Genomic DNA, 20,695 nt, shown 5'->3' with positions numbered 1-20,695 from the left:
TACCATGAGATGAAAGAGGTTGAAAATCACTGTCCTGTAAAGACACACACCCACTTCCTAAGAGTCCGGGGAAATCCCCTTCCAGTGGGTGCCTGGCTGGCGGCGCTCGGACAAAAGGCAGTGATAGCCAGCACTCAGAGGTCTGCCTGCAGCCAGGCACTTCGGAGAACCTCCCAAAACTCCAGAAGGCGGAACTTGGATCTTCCCTATTTTGAAGATGAGGAAACTGGCCCAGGGGGTTGAGTAACTTGCCCAAGGTCACACAGACTGCAATTCAAACCAAGAGTATCTGCTCATGTCCCTGTGCTGAAAACCTCTGTGCTAGCAGCCAGTGTCACTGTCCCCCCGGATAAAGGGTTTCCTTGGAGGCCTGAGAAAGATAACCCCAGCTTCAGGAGAGGGGGAGGTCAGGGCTGAAGGCACAGGGTGGACAGCAGCCAGCACAGCCCCTCTTACCAGGTGGGCCCTGGCCTGGGTGCCAGGCTGGCTGGTATCTTCTTCCTCCCAGGTACCGTTGTGTGAAGGACTACGGGGAGGCTTAAAAGGCTGCTTGCCCAGAGCCACCCTGGACGGCCCGTAGGAGCCCTGCTCTCCTGGTTACAGAGCCTGAGTGGTGCCCTGGGGGCTGGCTTCCCGCCGGAGAGAGGGGCCTCCTGTGGGTGGGATTCCCGGAGCAGGGCGAGGAGATTAGTATGGGCCTGGGCTATGAGGAGAGACTCACTCTCAGTGGCCCTTAAGATTTTCATCTGTCTCAGTGGTGTCCTTCCAGGAGCGAGAGGGGAGGGGGCAGCTTCTCTGCGGGGAGAGAGGAGTGTGGCCAGGCTGTGTGGGAACCCCTTTGGTGGCAGTGGGGCCTAGTGCTGGGGAACGCAGGCCACACGGGCTGACCTGTTCCCACTGTTACCAGCCCCCTGGCTCTGCCTGAGCCTCTTTCTTACGCCATGCCCCACCCCAGCCCCTGCCCTTCAGCTCTCCCAAACCAGACCCGGTTGTGCTGATACTTGTGAGTCCCGGCTGCTCAGCTGGCCCTGAAGGAATTCCAGGGCCGTCTCCTGCCTTTCTGCCCTCCTCCTTCAGCTCACACCTGGCTGGCAGCCAGACCGGACACTGGCAGGACTTGTCCTGAACGGTGTGGGTACAGCATCACCCTGTGTCCACCTCCTTTCCTCCCACTCTGATGTCACCCCTGTGGAAAACCTTCCCAGAATCCCCAGGCCCATATACCCACACTTCCTTCTTGCTCCTTGGGACCTGCCATGTTTCTGTCTGCACTTTCACACTGCATGCTTGCTGGCTCTCCTGCTAGATCAGCAGCTCCCTGAGGACAAGGGGGAGCTCTGCAGCTGGGCAGCCTGGGTTAGAATTATGGTCTGGCCATTTCCCAGCTGTGTGACATTGGGCAACTTAACCTCTCTGCGCCTCAGCTTCATCCTATAAAATGAAAATAACATCTATCTCCAAGGTGTTCTAAGAATTAACTGAGATAATCCACAAAAAGTTCTGAAAACAGAAGTAGCACTGATTAATTTAATTAGCTTTTACTAGTATATTCCTTTTTCCACGCATAGAAGTGGCATAGTTTGTGTTTACTTACGCTAAATGAAGATTGTGTTACTTTTAACTAATAATTCTTTTAAGTGCACATATGTAAATGTTTATTATTGAAGTGGAGACAGATCCACACAGACAGTATAGACGTGTTTTATTTGGTTTTAGACTTTCGGGAACAATAGAGTTGCATCATGTGCAGATTTAACTTCCAAATTCAAATGTGGGTCTTGGCAAAAAGACAGAGGGAGAAATCCCTTCCCCTACCAACTAGTCCTTGCCTCCAAGCAACAGGGAAAGGAGGCCATGGTAAAAAAAAAAAAGTCAAAGAAAGTGTAAAAGGAATGGTAATGTATGGATGCTCCAGTGTAATTTTGCTCACCTACTGTGACTCACTGTGAGTGATCTAACCAGGTTTGTTTTCACCCGGGCATCCTCACACAGGACAATTACTTGGAATTACTTTTAGGGGCTTAATTGCTGGGGTACATGTAAAGAAACAAACAGATCAACCCCAGCCAAGTCAGCTGGCTGTGACTTGTGACAGAGCATTGAGCAGGTTCCTGAGGGCGGGGGGGGGGGGGGGGGGGGGGGGGGGGGGACCAACCTGGGCGGCAGGGTAAGGGCTGAGTTTTCAGCTGGTGGAGAAAGAGGGTTTCCAGGTGGGGAAGGATGGCTGCCTTGGCTCAGGCACCCAGCAGCATGTGTGTGGTCCACAGCAATGCTCGACTTGTAGCTCAGCCAAGGCTTCTCCATGCCTGAGATCAACTGAGTCATCTGGGCACTCGTGATCCGTACACTGTCTGACCCCAGGAGAGCTGAGGGGATGGAGGGCCTTCACTCTTCTTCTTGTATTCATTCACTCAGAAAACCGTTCTTAGGTGCAAGCTCCATGACTGGCATGTGCCGGGGGGCAGGAGAAGCTGGCCAGGTTGGCACTTCCCTCATCCTTTTGCTTCTCCAGGGGCCCCTTTCCCCAGTTCCCTGGTGGGAACAGAGAGCAACTGCCCCACCCTGTGGGAATGGCACTAATCTGCCTTTCTCGGTGTCCATTTGGACTCGCCTGCAGTGCCTCCAGGGCCCCTCCCTGAAGAGGACAAGCAGCACCCCCTAGGCCAGGCAGACACGTTGGGCCAACTGGAAGCTGAAGGGCTCAGAGGGGCGCTTGGAGGAGGCAAGAGCAGGGTTGGGGGGTTAGCTGGAAAGGGAAGGATGAGCATTGCAGGCAAAGGCCTGGGTGGGTGCATCTGACCTTGGAGAGACACGGGAACTGCAGGCCTGGCCCGCCTTGCCCAGCAGGAAACTGGCCAGCTGGGATGAGAGCCCTGCAGGATGTTCCAGCTGCTATCTGTGGACTCCTGAATTATCAGGGGGCGCTGCAGTCATTTATACCAAGACTGACTATGTCTGCTTAGTCACTATGTATCAAAGGTCACAATATGTTCTTTTACCTCAAACAACAAACTTCAGAATTGAGCAAATTTGTAGATGTATAGACAATTTCTGGGAGAACACACAGGAAACTAGTGGTCATTCTTGTTCAGCTTTAGGGGAAAATGAAGGCTTTATTTTCCATATGATTGCAATTTTATTTATTTATTTATTTATTTATTTATTTTTAGTTTTCATTTTCACCAGAACTACTTATGACTTTTGTTATTCTATCTAATGAAAGAGTAATATGCAAATTTACTATGCCTCTGCTATACCCATAAGCCATGCCCACCAGCCAATCAGGAGTGAGTATGCAAATTAACCCAACCAAGATGACTGCGACCACAGAGAGAGCAGGAGGCTTCTAGGCTACAAAGTTTCAATTATAAAAGATGAATAAATCCCAACAAAAATGGCGTCAGCCACAGAGCTGGAGAGAACAGGAGGCTTGAGTTTTCCCCGGCGATGGAGGAAGCCAAGTTACTGCAGTCCTGTCTTGCCTTGGCCTCCGTTTAAGGCTACAAAGTTTCAATTATAGAAGATAAATAAATCCCAACAAAAATGACTATGGCCATGGAGCTAGCAGGAGGCTTGACTCTACTAGGCCCTGGGATCTGGGATTTATCTTCTATAATTGAAACTTATTATAGAAGATAAATAAATCCCAGATCCCAGGGCCTTTGCTTGGGCCGCCAGGGGGCGTGGCTGGCCTGAAAACCACCACAGGCCCCTCACCCAGGTCACTTGGTTTGCCCTAAGGGAACCCCCACCCTAATCAGGACACCTTTAGGGCAAACCAGCCAGCCCCCACCTGTGCACCAGGCCTCTATTCTATCTAATCCTATCTAATAAAAGACTAGTATGCAAATTGACCATCACTCCAACACACAAGATGGCTGCCCCCGTGTGGACACAAGATGGCCTGCAGGGGAAGGCAGTTGGGAGGGACCAGGTCTGCAAGGGAGGGCAGTTATAGGCGATCAGGAAAACAGGGGAGGGCAGTTAGGGGTGACCAGGCTGGCAGAGAAGGGAAGTTGGGGGCAACTGGGCCTGCAAGAAGGGCAGTTAAGGGTGACCAGGCAAACGGGGAGGGCAGTTAGGGGCAAACAGGCAGGCAGGGGAGCAGTTAGGCATCAATCAGGCTGGCAGGGGAATAATTAGGAAGTGATCAGGTTGGCAGGCAGAAGCGGTTAGGGACAATCAGAAAGGCAGGCAGGCGAGCAGTTGGGATCCAGCAGTCCTGGATTGTGAGAGGAATGTCTGATCGGGCTTAAATGGGCAGTCAGACATCCCTCGAGGGGTCCCAGATTGGAGAGAGTGCAGGCTGGGCTGAGAGACACCCCCCATGCACAAATTTTGTGCACCAGGCCTCTAGTATAATATATCTGAAACTTACGGAGGAAAAGTGGAAGCAGCTTGAAGATTGTAGTCACTTGAATATAGCACTTCGGGTCATCTTTTTTCTCTGAGTTTCCCTTTAAGGCCTGGTGATTATGTGATTTCCCTCTTCTTTACTCACCAAACCCCTAGGTTCTTCCCGCAAAGAGATAACAAAACACTGGGAATGGCTGGAAAACAACTTGCTCCAGACGCTGTCCATCTTCGACAATGAGGAAGACATCACCACTTTCGTCAAGGGCAAGATACACGTAAGGCTCACATTCTCTTCTCTGTGCCGGCAGTGTTCGAGGATGCCCGCTTACTTCATGTTAACAACACCGCATGGGTGTTACCCCAGTTTACAGAGGTGAAACTGGAGCGTCACTGCCCGTCCCTTGGTGTTCAAGGGGGCCTCTGAACTGATGCCCATGCAGGCCAACCTTCTCCTGACCAGCCACTGGAATGTGACTGAGTGGGCAGTTTCCATTCCCGAAAAGGGTCCAAGAGCAAGTATGTGGATCCACAGCTGCCTGCCAGTAACTTGGCTGGTAGAGGAGGAAACTGGAAGCTGGAAGTGATAGTATAGTTAGAGGCACGTTTGTGTTTTAAAACTAACATGACTTACAAATATACAGACCCGTGACCCAGCAATGTCACTCCTTGGAGTTGCCCTTGCAGTGTATTCATTCATATGAACTAGAGGCCCAGTGTACGAAATTTGTGCACAGGTGCGGTCCCGAGGCCTGGCCTGCGATCAAAGTGCAAGTGTCTGGTGTGGAAGGGCAGCTCCTAGCTGACCTCTGGGCCCTGGGCAGCACGTGGGCCCCCAGGTCCCTATGCACCCCCCTCCACCTGAGTCACGAAGTCCAAGTCCCCGTGAGGAGATGCAGTGAGCTCGGCCGATGCCGCAGGCCAGGGTGCAGTGTGGGCCTCTGGGCTGCCCAGTGGCACTGCATGGAAGCCGGTGGGCAGCGCACTCTCTCCCGGCCGGCCTTCCACACTGGCTCCTGTGTGAACCCCCTGGGGACCCAACTGGCCCCTGCAGCCTGGCTCACCCGGAAGAGGCTGTGCATGCCTGTGTGCAGGGGGGGCCTTCATAGTGCACGAGCCCTGGCATGCTGGGGGAGGGTAGCAGGGGGAGTGAGAGTGAGCTCAGTGGACACCCTGCATTCTCACCACACCTCGGTCCCCATCACCCCTGCTCCCAGGTAGCTGAGCAAGAGGTCGCCGACACCCACCATGTTCCGCACCACCCCCTGGCGGTCAGCGCATATTATAGCGAGCAGTTGAACTCCTGGTCTCCCAGTCAAACCACCACCCGAAGGGACAATTTGCATATTAGGCTTTTATTATATAGGATGGCAAATGTGTCAGGGTGTCCGTGCAACACTGTCGCAAAAAGACTGAGCTGTGTCCCCCAGACCTATGGTCAGGGGAGCAGCCACACTCACCTTTGCAGAACAAGAGTGACGAAACGAGAGCACGGCATTTACCGGGCACTTTCTGTGTGAGTCCTGTGCTAAGCACTTTTATTTGGCCACTGGGCAAGTCACAGGTGGTGTACATAGTGGAATATCTTACAGCTATCAAAATAACAATTATGAGAATTGTAGCAACATGTAAAACCAGATACCACGGTGATATTTAGGTTGTTTCCTCTTGTGGGTAATTAACATGATAATGAGCATTTATCTGAATGTTTGTGAGTTTTCCTTTCTGTTCCATTATTGCCTTAGGTTAGATTCCTAGCTGGGCTCTTACTGGTCACAGTTTCATGGTGCTGAGTTGTCCTTGTGCCTTTATTGCACCACAGCTTTTTAGACCTGGCAGAAGGCATAAAGAGTTCCTCAGCTCTGCTCTGGACACTTTGGAGTTCAAGGCAGGACCTGTGTTGTCTACTAGTTTCAGGGAAACAGGCAGAGAGCTAGACTCTAACAATAATAACAGCAACATTTTTATTTATTTATTTTTAATCTGTTTTAACCAATCTACAAAATGGACCAGAATAGGTTCTAAATGGCTCATGGGATGAAATGGAAACTAGAAAACAGTTTAGAACTGAATGATAATTTAAATACTACTGCATCTTAGAATTGATGGGCTGCAGCAAAGCACTACAGAGTAGAGAATGCAAAATCTGAAACCTCACATTATAAAAGAGCAAAGAGCAGAAATTAATGAGCCATGTATCCAATTCAGTGAGAATTCCAGAGAAACCAGGAGATTAGAAAGAAGAAAACAACAAAGGGCAGAAGTTAATTCCATAGAGAACAAAGGAACTATTGGAAGAGCAGCAGACCCCAAGGAACCCACAAGCCCATGGTGGAGGGATCCAGGGCAGCAGGAGCCTCCTCTAAGCAAGCAGCCATGAATGTCTGTGAGCAGCACCTGAGAGGGACTGTGAGCAGCTCCTGAGAGGGACCCTGAGCAGCACTGACAGGGACCGTGAGCAACACCTGAGAGGGACTGTGAGCAGCACCTGAGAGGGACCATGAGCAACACTGAGAGGGACTGTGAGCAGCACTGACAGGGACCATGAGCAGCTCCTGAGAGGGACCGTGAGCAACACCTGAGAGGGACTGTGAGCAGCACCTGAGAGGGACCGTGAGCAGCTCCTGACAGGGACCATGAGTAACACCTGAGAGGGACTGTGAGCAGCTCCTGAGAGGGACTGTGAGCAGCGCCTGACAGGGACCGTGAGCAACACCTGAGAGGGACTGTGAGCAACACTGAGAGGGACCGTGAGCAGCTCCTGACAGGGACCGTGAGCAGCACTGAGAGGGACCGTGAGCAGCTCCTGAGAGGGACTGTGAGCAGCACTGACAGGGACCATGAGCAGCTCCTGAGAGGGACCGTGAGCAACACCTGAGAGGGACTGTGAGCAACACCTGAGAGGGACTGTGAGCAGCACCTGAGAGGGACCGTGAGCAACACTGTGAGGGACTGTGAGCAGCACTGAGAGGGACCGTGAGCAGCTCCTGAGAGGGACTGTGAGCAGCACTGACAGGGACTGTGAGCAGCACTGAGAGGGACCGTGAGCAGCACCTGAGAGGGACCGTGAGCAGCTCCTGACAGGGACTGTGAGCAGCACTGAGAGGGACTGTGAGCAGCACCTGACAGGGACCTTGAGCAGCTCCTGAGAGGGACTGTGAGCAGCTCCTGAGAGGGACCGTGAGCAACACTGAGAGGGACTGTGAGCAGCTCCTGACAGGGACCGTGAGCAGCACTGAGAGGGACTGTGAGCAGCACTGAGAGGGACCGTGAGCAGCTCCTGAGAGGGACTGTGAGCAGCACTGAGAGGGACTGTGAGCAGCACTGAGAGGGACCGTGAGCAGCTCCTGACAGGGACTGTGAGCAGCTCCTGAGAGGGACTGTGAGCAGCACTGAGAGGGACCGTGAGCAGCTCCTGACAGGGACTGTGAGCAGCACTGAGAGGGACTGTGAGCAGCACCTGACAGGGACCGTGAGCAACACCTGAGAGGGACTGTGAGCAGCTCCTGACAGGGACCGTGAGCAGCTCCTGAAAGGGACCGTGAGCAACACTGAGAGGGACTGTGAGCAGCTCCTGACAGGGACCGTGAGCAGCTCCTGAGAGGGACTGTGAGCAGCACTGAGAGGGACCGTGAGCAGCTCCTGAGAGGGACCGTGAGCAGCTCCTGACAGGGACTGTGAGCAGCACTGACAGGGACTGTGAGCAGCTCCTGAGAGGGACCGTGAGCAGCTCCTGACAGGGACTGTGAGCAGCTCCTGAGAGGGACTGTGAGCAGCTCCTGAGAGGGACCGTGAGCAGCACCTGAGAGGGACCGTGAGCAGCTCCTGACAGGGACTGTGAGCAGCACTGAGAGGGACTGTGAGCAGCACCTGAGAGGGCCCGTGAGCAGCACTGAGAGGGACCGTGAGCAGCACCTAACGGACAGTGAGCAGCACTGAGAGGGACCGTGAGCAGCTCCTGAGAGGGACCGTGAGCAGCTCCTGAGAGGGACTGTGAGCAGCACCTGAGAGGGACTGACAAGCATCTACATAGAAGCAGAATTTAAAGAAAAAGAGATAATGCTATAAATAGCTTTAAGCCAGTAAATTTAAGAATGTAGACAAGCCCTGGCTGGGTTTGCTCATTGGATAGAACGTCGGCCTGCAAACTGAAGGGCCCCGGGTTTGATTCCAGTCAAGGGCACATGCCTGGATTGTAGGCTCAATCCCCATTAGTAGGCATGCAGGAGGCAGCCCATCAGTGATTCTCTCATTTGTTGATGTTTCTATCTCTCTCTCCCTCTCCCCTCCTCTCTGAAATCAATAAAAATATTTTTTAAAAGAATGTAGACAAGATGGACACTTTATTAGGCATCCGTTTCCAATTGCTACCTCAGCGACTTACCACAAGCTTAGTGCACAAAATAACACAACTCAGAAATGGGTCTCGCTCTAGCTGGTGTGGCTCAGTGGATAGAGCATCAGCCTGTGGACTGAAGGGTCCTGGGTTCGATTCTGTTCAAGGGCACATGCCCAGGTTGTGGGCTCAATCCCCAGTAGGAGTCCTGTAAGAGGCAGCTGATCAGTGATTCTCATCATTAATGTTTCTAGCTCTCTCCCTCTCCCTTCCTCTCTGAAATCAATAAAGATGTTTTTTTAAAGAAAAGATATGGGTCTTATGAGCTAAATTCAAGGTGTCAGCAAGGCTCCCTTGTTTCTGGAGGCTCAGGGGAGAATCCATTCGTTTTCCAGCTTTTAGGATTCACTTGTGTTTCTTGGTTCTTGACCCCTTCCTTCATCTTTAGTGCCAGCAGAGTGGCATCTTCAAATCAATCAGCCACACCCCCCCCCATCTTATGCCCTCTGTGACCCTTGATTATAATGGAATCACCCAAATAATCCGGGATAATCTCCCCATTTCAGAACCCTTATTTAATCACACCTACAGAGTCCCCTTTGCTCTATAAGGTCACATTTTCCCAGGTTCTGGGGGTTGGAGTGTGGACATCTTTGGGGCCATTATTTGACCTACTATCTATACTAATAAAGGGGTAATATGCTAATTAGACTGGGTCAACTGGCCATCTTCCAGACGTCTGTATTCCTCCTGGACAAAGCCATGGTGGTGGGGGCCGAAGCAGAGGCAGTTAGGGGTGAGATCAGGCTGGCAGGGGGTTAGGGGAGATCAGGCCGGCAGGGAAGGGCACTTGGGGGCAAGATCAGGCTGGCAGGGGAGGGCCTTTGGGGGCGACCAGGCCAGTAGGGGAGGGCAGTAGGGAGTAAGATCAGGCCGGCTGGGGAGGGCAGTTGGGAAAGATCAGGCTGGCAGAGGAGGGCATTTGGAGGCAACCAGACAGGTAGGTGAGGGCCGTTGGGGGTGACCAGGCCAGTAGGGGAGAGCAGTTGGGGGCATTAGGCAGGCAGGCAGGTGAGTGGTTAGGAGCCAGTGGTCCTGGATTGTGAGAGGGATGTCTGACTGCCGGTGGGATCAGGCCTAAACCAGCTGTTGGACAACCCCTAAGGGTTCCCAAATTGGAGAGGATGCAGGCTGGGATGAGGAACACCAACCCCCACCCCTGTGCACGTGTGTCATGCACCGGGCCTCTAGTCCCATACAATAAAAGCTTAATATGCTAAGTGTCCAGTCGTCCGGTCATCCATTCAACCAATCAAAGCATAATATACTAATGATATGCTAAGGCCGCTTAACTGCATGCTATGATGTGCACTGATCACCAGGGGCAGACGCTCCGACAGGTAGGTTAGCTGCTGCTGGGGTCCAGCCGATTCGTACGAACAAGAGAGGCTGGACATGCCCTGAAGCCCTCCCGCGGTTCCTCCCTGGCTTGCCAACCTCCCCCATCCCTTCCCGGCCCCGATCGTGCACCGGCGGGGTCCCTTAGGCTGGCCTGCACCCTCTCACAATCCAGGACCCCTCAGGAATGTCAGAGAGTCAGTTTCAGCCCCATCTGCAGGCCAGGCCAAGGGCCCCCCTAGTGTACAAATTTGTGCATTGGGCCTCTAGTATAATACAGCTTAAACCAAGACTCAGGAAGAAAGATGCCTAAAACTATGAAAGACAGGGAATCAAATATTTGAAGTTTACTCGTTGATTTTTACAGCCCAGCAGTATCAGCCAATAAATATAAAGCCCCATCCCTGAGCCAGCCTGGCTCGTTCCGGTGGTGGGAGGGTTACTCAGGAGTAGGGGCCAGTGGAGAATAGAGCATTCAGGGTCGCCCGGGTGCAGCTGGAGGGAGCGGGGCAGCGGCTGCTGGCCGAGACCCAGGAAGTGGCCCCAAGGGCAGGACAGCCAGTGGTGGCCCACAGGTTATCCAGAGCCCACCTTGCGCTTCCAGTAGGTAGAATCCAGGGCAGCAGAGACAAAAGCAGGACCTTAATAATGAGAGAGCTTTGCCAGACCCATTTCCCAGACCAGTTTCTATAAGAACAGTTCAGGGCAGCACCACAGGCAGCTTGAGAGAAAGGTGTGGAAATCATGGCAGTTGCAGTGCCGGCTGTAGTGAGAGAGCATCGGAGCATACCTCACCGGTGGGGCCAGAGCACTGGTCCTGTGCCCAGAGTGATGTCTCCGGCACTCTGACCCAGTAAAGACCCAGGCAGGGTGCAGTTGGCATAGATGTGCCCTGAGCCATGTGAGCCCTGTGAGCCCTGTGGCTGGTCTGTAGGCATGGGCAAGAGCAGGAAATCCCGAGTACAGGGCGTGGGAAGGGGAATCAAGTACAGGACTTCCCCGACACATCATCCTGAGAAAAGCACTTCACGGAACAGTGTCTCAGCATGATGCTGTTCAGGTAAAGAAAGAGGGAAAGAGAAAGTCGCACACATGTGCTTAACGGGAGACCACCGATGCCTGCATGTCTGGAAGGAAACGAGAGGGGCTGTGGCGTAAGAGGCAGAGTCCCTTTTCACTAAATATGCTCTCCTGTGTGTGTTTTTTACTGATACATTTTTAGGGATTTTACATAAAAATAAGTGTTTATATAAAAAGTCACTGCTCTGTGCCATAGTAGTTCAGGGAGTGAAGGGAGCATGCCAGTCACATGGGCAGCGTCGGTCTGACCAGCCCTGCCGGAGCAGCTGACGGGGCCTAGCCCAGCCTGTGGCCTTTCGGCCAGCATCCCGGGTGCCACCACCTGAATCCTCGGGCCTCCCGGAGCCAGCTCTGCCTGTTGTGGCCATGGGAACCCTGGGCCTTCCAGGCACCAGTCCCTTGTTCTCTTCCAGGGCATCATAGCTGAAGAGAACAAGAACCTGCAGCCCCAGGGAGATGAGGACCCCGGGAAGTTCAAGGAAGCTGAGCTGAAGATGCGGAAGCAGTTCGGGATGCCCGAGGGGGAGAAGCTAGTCAACTACTACTCCTGCAGCTACTGGAAGGGTCGTGTGCCCAGGCAGGGCTGGCTCTACCTGACTGTCAATCACCTGTGCTTCTACTCGTTCCTGCTGGGCAAGGAAGGTGAGCGTGGGCGCCCTGGCATCCCCCACCTGCCCAGCTAGCCCTCACCCCCTGACCTCGCCTCTAGAAAGTTCACCTTTCCAGACAAAGTCCATGAGGGATCTCCTTCCTCTCGGTTCCCACACATCCAACAGAAGGTCTCCCCCAAACCAAGTGCCACCTCAGCACCTGTGACAGGAACACCCAAACTTGAGCCAGGCACACACATGGCTCTCGGCGACTCCTATCCTGCCTGTGTCCACTGACAGGGTTTTTCACATAGTGACTTTCAGCATGGGGCCTCTTTTAGGGCGAGAGTTCAAGGGCACGTGTCCGTGAGCGGCTCTAGGTGACTCTGCCTTGGGGAAAGCCCTGGCCTCAGGACACAAGGCAACTCCCAGAGCTAGCCAGTGCCCTCCCCTGCACCTCACCCCAGAAAGAGCCCCCAGGGCTTCGCTGTCCCAGTGGCCCTGCCTTTCCATGTGGCGTGCATCCCAGCACAGCTAGGCTCAGGCCCAGGGGAGGGGGAGGGGAGCCGGGGGGGGGCATGCTCAGTACTGTTTCCCCAGTAGGTTCCCAGTGTGGGTGGGAAGCAGGAGCCCACCCTGCCTAACCCTCCAGCCCATTTGACCCAGTGGTGTGTGTCTGTCCCCACCGGCATCCAGTGAGCCTCGTGGTGCAGTGGGTGGATGTCACCAGACTCGAGAAGAATGCCACCCTGCTCTTCCCCGAGAGCATTCGAGTGGACACCCGAGACCAGGAGCTCTTCTTCTCCATGTTCCTCAACATTGGCGAGACCTTCAAGCTCATGGAGCAGCTGGCCAACCTGGCCATGCGGCAGCTGCTGGACAACGAGCGCTTCCTGGAGGACAAGGCGCCGCCCAGGCCTGCCCAGCCGCACAGGAACATCTCCGCCCTGAAGCGGTGCGTGGCCCCGACGGTGTAGCTGCAGGGAGGGCACCGAGAGATTCAGAGGGGTTTGTCCTAAGGGCGCATTCCTTCTGGCCTGGGACGGGCGGTCTCACACACTCCGCATTCTCAGACGGGAAGCTGAGGCTCGGAGTTGAGTAACTTGCCCAATGCCCCTCAGCAAGTGAGCAGTAAAGCCAGGTTCAGCTGCTGACAGCCTGTCCTCCCTTCCAGCTCAGCCAGGTGGCCCCAGGGGCCGCTCCGGATGGCTTCGGGGATAAGGTCCCAGGGTGCACTGCCTCCACCCCTCCGTGATTGACAGCTCTTCTCTACCCCTTGGCCAGTGGCCCCTCATACCTCTGCACTGTTGTAGCTTTGGGGCCCTGGCCTGGAGGGTCGAGGTCTCTGCCCCTCTGTGGGAATTGGTAGACAAAAGGGCAGACACTGGCCAGCCTCTCCGGAGCACTTCTGTTTGCATTCCTCCATTGTATTAGGTCTAGTAATAATGAATGTCGTTTTCTAATACTTTTTAAAATCGAATTTTATTTAAACAATACAACAAAATTTAATCAACAATATAGTTGCCATTGTTTTCTAATACTTGTGCCCAACGCTCAGGAAGCATTTTAATCCCTCTGTTGTAAAATTCTTGTGATTTTGATGCAAAAAATTCGGTCAATGCATTTTTGAGGCATTCTTCATTATTAAATTTTTTTCCAAGAAGAAAGTTTTGCAAAGAACGAAACAAATGGTAATCGGAAGGGGCAATATCAGGAGAATATGCAGGTTGAGGGAGAACTTCCCATTCCAACTGGCGCAGTTTTTCAGCAGTGATTCTTGCAGTATGCGGTCGTGCGTTATCGTGGTGAAGAATTACGCCCTTCCGATTAATCAGCGCGGGTTCTTTTTCTCTTAAAGCTTGGGCTAACCTTTCCAATTGGGCACTATACACTGCACTTGTAATGGTTTGGTTAGATGGTAAAAGTTCATAATGAAGAATTCCTTTAAAATTCCACCAAACACACAACATCACTTTTTTCGCATGCAAGTCAGGTTTTGGCGTGGGCTGCGGAGCCTCATTTTTGTCCAACCATTGAGGCCGCCTTTTCAAATTAACATACAGCACCCATTCTTCATCTCCGGTAACAATTTGCTCTAAAAACGGCAAACGGTTTTGACGAGAGAGGAGCGAACTGCAAATTGTGACTCTTTGATTATGGTTGTTGTCGGTCAACTCATGAGGAACCCATTTTCCAAACTTTTGGACTTTGCCAAGTGCACGCAATTGATTGGAAATTGTTTTTTGTGAACAATTTAAAGTTGTTGCAAGCTCTTGTTGGGTAATTTGAGGATTTTGCACCAAAAGAGCTTGAAGAGCTTCTTGATCAAAATTGGACACACGGCCTCGACCACTCTTGTCATCTAACGAAAAATTTCCCTCGCGAAATTTCTCAAACCAACGCTGGCATTTTCTGGCGCTAACTGCATCTTGACCAAGAGCACTACAGATGTTTTTTGCAGCCTCACTTGCTTTTCTTCCTAATTGGAACTCGTAAAGCATGCAGTGCCGAATATGCTCTTCATCCGCCATCTTCTTAGCCCTAGTTTTGCAACAAAAACCAAACCAAACACAAACTTTTTCAAGCAAAACTTGTTAATTGCACTTCACACGTTCTGTAGATACCACGTGTTTGAAGGTTATGTCAATACAAGTCAACGCCAAGCAAGATTTTAAACTAGGGGTGTCGAACTCAATCAGAGAAGGGGCCAAAATCTAAAATCCAGCCTAAATCGTGGGCCGAATGGTTTACTGAACAGTCATAAACTGACAATGTCATAAACTGACAGCGGAGTGCAGTGATGACAGCGCGGTGCGGGCCACATTGCAAGGCCTGGCGGGCTGGATTTGGCTCGCGGGCCTTGTGTTTGTCACATGTGTTAAACGAATGTTTAAAAACGACATTAATTATTACTAGATCCGATAGCTTCACAGGACACCCGCAAGGCTGCGTGGGAGCCCTGGGTCCCACCGCCAGTTCACACCGTGTGCTCAGATACCATGGCCTAGACCCAGAGTCAGGGGTGTGCCTTCAGGACCAGAAAAGATGTCACTCTCCTGATACAAATGACAAGGTGTCTTTTGGAACATTCTGGAAAGATTACTAGCAGGGCCAGGACATGACACTCCCTGGCACTGTCCATCAGGGTGTGATTGCTGGGCCCTGCTCAGGCTGCTGGACTATCCCCAGGACAAAGCCCCCGCGGGGGGGTGGGGGGGGCAGGTTACCAGGCCCCACCTCACACAGCCACAGGCCAGGCGAGTGCATTTTATACCAAGTAAGCATCGTGCTGTCAGGAGGTCCTGGTCTAGGTTTCTAGATGGTCTGGATCTTTCTAGTAAGAAGCAGCAGGATGGGTACGGAACCCTCCTCCCATAGCTGGCAAGTCTCGGGGACGTGTTTCCCGACCACTCTGCTGGTCATACGAATGTCCCACATTTTACTTGGCCACTTGAGGTGCATGTTTCATAGAGCTCTGAGATCCCTGGGCGTGATGTATTCACAGGAGGACCCCAAAGAGCCCAAATCCAATTTGAAACCCCAAATTTTGTCCCCTCCCATCCCCGCCATGTTTCCCCAGAGACCTAGACGCACGAGCCAAGAACGAGTACTACCGGGCCATGTTCCGGCTGCCCAGGGACGAGCGCCTGGACGGCCACACAAGCTGCACCCTGTGGACCCCGTTCAACAAGCTGCACAGCCCCGGCCAGATGTTCATCTCCAGCAACTACATCTGCTTTGCCAGCAAGGAGGAGGATGGCTGCCACCTCATCATACCCCTGCGGGAGGTGAGCACCCGCCCACCAGCTCTGCCCGCCTCTCCTGGCTGGCCCCTTGGCATTCAGGGATGGACATGGCGAGTCAGCACCTCCCCGACACCTGCCCTGCGCAGGCCTCTTGAGAGTGGGCTTGGGCAGACGAGTGGGGCTTTGGCCAGGAGAGCTCACTCTAGTACATAGGAAACTGCAGGAAGGGTCCACGCCTCTCTGCTGGGAATGCCCCTTAGCCCTGCCTTCCCAGACTGCAGTGGGCCTGTGGCAAAGCCCTCTGGCTGAGCTTGGAGGACGCTGACCCTGCATTAACCTGCCATGTCATTCTCAGGGGCCGCCCCACTGTTCCTCTCTGACATCTGCTTGGGCTGTGGCTCCGGCCCTGGAGCGTCATTGGAAGTTGGCTCTCACTTGTAAGAGGTAGAGACCTGTTCTCCTTTGACTGCGATGAGGAAAGTGGCCAGTGCGGGAGAGGGACCCGCCCAGATGAAGGCACTAAGGCCCTGGCCCCAAGATCAGGCAGGTCTCAAAGCCCCCTTTTCCTCTCGGCCCAGCAGGGCAAACCGGCTGAAGCAGTGGGGTTTCTCAGTGACAGCCTACACCACAGTATTCTGATTTAGTTCAAAACCCAGAGCAGTGAGACTTGCTGGCGTTTGTACAAAGCCCTCAGGTTACAGTGTAGCTATGAAAAGGTGTTGGTTAGCCTGCTCAGGCCTGGGTTCCCCAGGAAAGTCAGCCAGAGGGCTAAACAGCCACAGCTCCAGGCTGAGGGTGGCTATGCTTGTTAGCACCAGGCCCAGGGGTTCACCCTGGTGTTATACTGACATGGCCAAGGCCTGGGGGCCGGCTTAAGGGTTTCTTAGGTCTCAGCTCCACTCCTCCGGGCGTTTCTGAGAGCAGAGTACTGGCTGCCTAGCTGTGTCAGGGAGCAGGACTGTCTTTTTTCTTTTTTTTTAGTTAACCCTCACCTGAGAATATTTTTTCCAATGATTTTTTTTTTTTTTTTTTTTTTAAGAGAGAGAATGGAAGGGAGGGGGAAAGACAGAGAGAAACATCGATGTTAGAGAGACATATAAATTGGTTGCCTCCTGCACATACACATGTACCTGACCAGGGACTGAACCTGCATCCGAGGTATGTGCCCTTGACTAGAATCGAACCCTGGACCTTCAGTCCAGAGGCCAGCTCTCTAACCACGGAGATCACCAGCCATGGCTCGCAGGGCCATCTTATTGAACTCTTAGGGTGGGCTCTGCCACTGGACGGGGGAAGGCCCTGGCCCAGAACCCACCGATCCTCACGTCCCAGCCCAGAGGCTTCTCAGGGCTCCTCGCTGAGCGCCAGCTGCGCTCTTGAACCTGCACAGCCGAACGCGCTCTTCTCATCCCAGCCAGGCTGTGTGCCCGTTCCGTGTGCTCAGGTGAAAAGCAGGAGCCACACTTGATTCTGATCTGGCCTCACCCTGCATCTTGACCATTGCACGTCCCTTCCTCTCCACGGCCGCTGCCTAGGACACCACTATCTGCTTGGACCACCTGGGGAGTGTCCTACACAGAGCGAACGCCGTTAGGACTCACCCTCGCGCAGCTGCCAATGCGTGTCTGTCAGAGCATGGGGCACCCTGTGCGGAACCCTGCCGCATCTTCTGCTGGACCTGTGAGCTGTCTACTCCTTCTCAGATATCAGTGCATGTGCATGCAGGCACACACACATGTACACACATATAAACACTACTCACATGCATATGCACACTTGTGTATACATGCAAACCATGCACATGAGCATTCACACGCATGCCTGTGCACATATACCAGTACATGTACACACACAGCAACCCACATCCATATACATGATACACGCATACACACCTCACAGACATGCATACATGTTTATATGTGGTTTTCATTGACTGTATTCTCCTATTTCCTGTAAGTTGGTGGTTGAGTAGTAAAATCCAGATCAAATTCAGGTTCAATTGTTTGTGTTTGGGGGGCAAGTCTACTCATAAGAATGCACTCACACTCACATATCATGCATATGTGTAGACACCCTTACACATGCATTCACATGTATGCATACCAGCCCTGCCCACCCCTGCTTCCCAGCCCCAGCCTCCCGCTTTTCCCTGTCCATCAGTCCAGTCTAGCACCTCCTCAGTGTGGTTACTGGGTCTCTGCCCCAGCTCCTCACCTGGCTGCAGGAGGTCTCAGCTCAGCTGCCACCTCCCCAGAAGAGCCTTCAGTGCACAGCAGCCCAGTGGCCTCCCAGCTGGCTCTCACCCCCACACCCCTGCGGTGTTCAGCCTGCATGGCATGGTTTGTCCCTGCCCCAGGCTGTGGGCTCCGCAGAGGCGCCCCTGGAAGCCTGTCCTGTGCTCTCCAGCCTGTGCTGCTCTGCCCACACTTCCTCAGCCGGGCCCCGGGCGCACCTGTCAGCAGGTATTTTGGCAATCAATGCTTAGGAGGGCCATGCAGGCAGGCTGCTCCCCAGGCTTCAGAGCAGGGGAAGAATTGGCCACTGGGAAACGAAGAAGGGCCAGTGGCGAGGCCCAACCTCATGACAGACCAGCAGGGCTGTGTGATTGATCGGTGAAAAACGAGATTTAGACATGCATGTAACTCACATCAGCAAGCCAGAGTCAGAACGGAACATAGTGGGCCCGAGTGCCCCCATCCGCCCACCACACCCTCCCTGGAGAGGGCCACCTGAGGCCACAGTCACAGAGCCTTCTGTCTTTATATCACAAGACACAGACACCCAGTGTTTTTGCCTTCCCAGGTGACAGTTGTCGAAAAAGCCGACAGTTCCAGTGTCCTGCCCAGTCCTTTGTCTATTAGCACCAAGAACAAAATGACCTTCCTGTTTGCCAACCTTAAAGACCGCGATTTCTTGGTTGAGAAGATTGCTGACTTCCTCCTGAAAACGTCATCTAAGCAGCCAGGTGACAGCAGCGCAGGAAGGAAAGCCAGTGTCATGGACCCAACCCCAGAGGTGAGAGGGCGCTGTGGGAGCGGCAGTGGGGGTGGGGAGCGGCAGGTGAGCGGGTGGGCGGGGCAGAAGAGCCCGGCAGCGCTGTGTGCTTGCCATTGATCGTGGCAGTGAGGATCCCTGCTGGGTGTGGGGTGGAGAGCCGGACCCAGCCACGGTCTCAGGTGTCTAGCCACCCATGCGCTATGGGACGTCACAGGCCTCTGCATCACCTCGCCTACACTCCAGTCCTGAGCATTCCCACCCGCCCACCGCAAGTCCCACTGCACGGGAGAAGCTTTGCTGGCTGGGCCTGCCTCCCAGTGAGCCTGTGCTGCTCTGAGGGCCACAGCGTAGCCCTGATCAGCTCGGAAGCTTAGGTTCATTTACCTGGTGCTTCTCCCGTCAGTCTTTCAGGCTGAGGTTCTTACAGTCTAAGACTCCTTTGTCCTGGCTGGTTCGGTAGAGTGTCAGTTGGTGGACCGAAGGGTCACAGGTTTAATCCACTACTGTACTACCTTTTAAATACTTAACTGCAATCTCATTATTATATCAACAATATTCACAAGAATTCCTGAATTTTAAATACTTGTATTCACATTTCTCCAATGCAGATGTACTTTTTACAGTTTAATCATTGGAATTGAAGTACACATAGGTCATACATTATGCTTAGTTAATGTCTTTTAAACTTTTTTTTATCTATAGATCTTTCTTTCTCTCTCAGTATTTTTTTTAATGGAATTTGGGTCATTTGTGCTGTAGTTTCTCCAAGTGGTTTTCATTGACTGCGTTCTCCTGTTTCCTGTAAGTTGGTGGTTGAGTAGTAAAATCCAGATCAAATTCAGGTTCAATTGTTTGTGTTTGGGGGGCAAGTCTACTCACGGAAGGATTGAGGTGATGGGTACTTCCACCAAGAGATATACGACACCTGGTCTTCTTGTGCAGTGCTGTTAGGGTTGCCTAGATCCACTCATTCTGGGGATTGCAGGATGGCAGCACTCCAATTCTGTCATTCCTTGGGTTTGTCAGCTGGAATACTGTAAAGAAACTTCCCCTCATCAATTTTTTAGGGACCCTGAGGCACAGTTTATATACAAAAGGAAAAATAAATCTTTTATTCTTTCCTGTTCTGCACCAGTTACACTGAAGAGTTGGGCCCGGCTAGTGTGTTTTAGTGGTTGAGCATCAACCCATGCACCAAGAGGTCACCGGTTCATTTCCTAGTCAGGGCACATGCCTGGGCTGTGGGCTTGATCCCCAGGAGGGGGTGTGCAGGAGGCAGTCAATCAATGTTGGATGTTTTTCTCCCAGTGATGTTTCTGTCTCTCCCTGGTTCTCTTTTTAGATCAATAAAAACTTATTTTAGCCGAAACCGGTTTGGCTCAGTGGATAGAACTTCGGCTTGCGGACTGAAAGGTCCTGGGTTCAATTCCAGTCAAGGGCATGTACATTGGTTGCGGGCACATCCCCGGTGGGGGAAGGGGGTGTGCAGGAGGCAGCTAGTCGATGATTCTCTTTCATCAATGTTTTTATCTCTCTATCCCTCTCCCTTCCTCTCTGCAAAAAATCAATAAAATATATATTTTTTTAAACTTATTTTAAAATAAGATAAAATGATGAGTTAGACCCTGGCTGGTGTTGCTCAGTTGTTTTGAGTGTGGACCCATGAGCCGAAGGGTCACAGGTTCAATTCCCAGTCAGTCAAGGACATGTAGCTGAGTTGCAGATTTGATCCCCAGCCCCGGTCATAGCATGTGGAGGCAACCAATCAGTGTGTCTCTCTCACCTCAGTGTTTCTCTCTCCTGCTCGCGCTCTCTCTCTTTCTTTCTTTCTCTCTTCCTCTTTCTCTCCACCCCCTCCTTCGAGCCTCCTTCCTTCCTCCCTCCCTTCCATTCTCTCTAAAAATCAATAAAAAAATATCTTTGGGTGAGGATTAACAACAACTAAAAAATAATAATTAGTTGTTCATCTAGTATCCTCTAACTGTGATCAATTCATTTTTTATGTTTACTTTTTAGTATAATTATGAACTTGCATATTTAAGCAACTTGATGTGTTTCAATCCATGACCGTTATTACCCTAAGTCTGTCTGTGACCAGAGGGAGCTTATTCAGGTTGGCATATATTCTTTTGACATAACCAGAGCCATTTTTGATTGTTTCCTTGCATCCTGGTGTGACAAGCTGTATGTGCTGT

At 52.4% G+C, this 20,695-nt stretch overlaps 2 protein-coding genes across 3 annotated transcripts in view; one reads left to right on the top strand and one right to left on the bottom strand.

The window, feature by feature from the left end:
* Nucleotides 1-20,695, top strand: part of TBC1D9B (TBC1 domain family member 9B) — a 59,515-nt gene that overhangs the window by 6,607 nt on the left and 32,213 nt on the right. For both annotated transcript variants that reach the window (XM_084885207.1, XM_084885208.1), the window contains exons 3-7: nt 4,513-4,631; nt 11,581-11,809; nt 12,454-12,712; nt 15,338-15,545; nt 18,306-18,518. In XM_084885207.1, coding sequence (XP_084741333.1) covers nt 4,513-4,631; nt 11,581-11,809; nt 12,454-12,712; nt 15,338-15,545; nt 18,306-18,518 — 1,028 coding nt within the window. The remainder of the gene's footprint in view (nt 1-4,512; nt 4,632-11,580; nt 11,810-12,453; nt 12,713-15,337; nt 15,546-18,305; nt 18,519-20,695) is intronic.
* On the bottom strand, nt 5,414-9,340 carry LOC311622630 (uncharacterized protein; the record flags this gene model as incomplete). The annotated part of the gene is made up of 4 exons (XM_084883877.1): nt 5,414-5,480; nt 7,070-7,091; nt 7,408-8,378; nt 9,306-9,340. 4 exons carry the CDS (start codon nt 9,338-9,340, stop codon nt 5,414-5,416), a joined length of 1,095 nt encoding a protein of 364 aa, XP_084740003.1.

The sequence above is a fragment of the Pipistrellus hanaki genome (assembly GCF_964339955.1).
Source record: "Pipistrellus hanaki genome assembly, chromosome: 5".
Taxonomy (NCBI): Eukaryota; Metazoa; Chordata; class Mammalia; order Chiroptera; family Vespertilionidae; genus Pipistrellus; species Pipistrellus hanaki.
The sequence above is the reverse complement of the archived record's forward strand: the minus strand, read 5'-3'. Positions and strand labels throughout refer to the sequence as shown.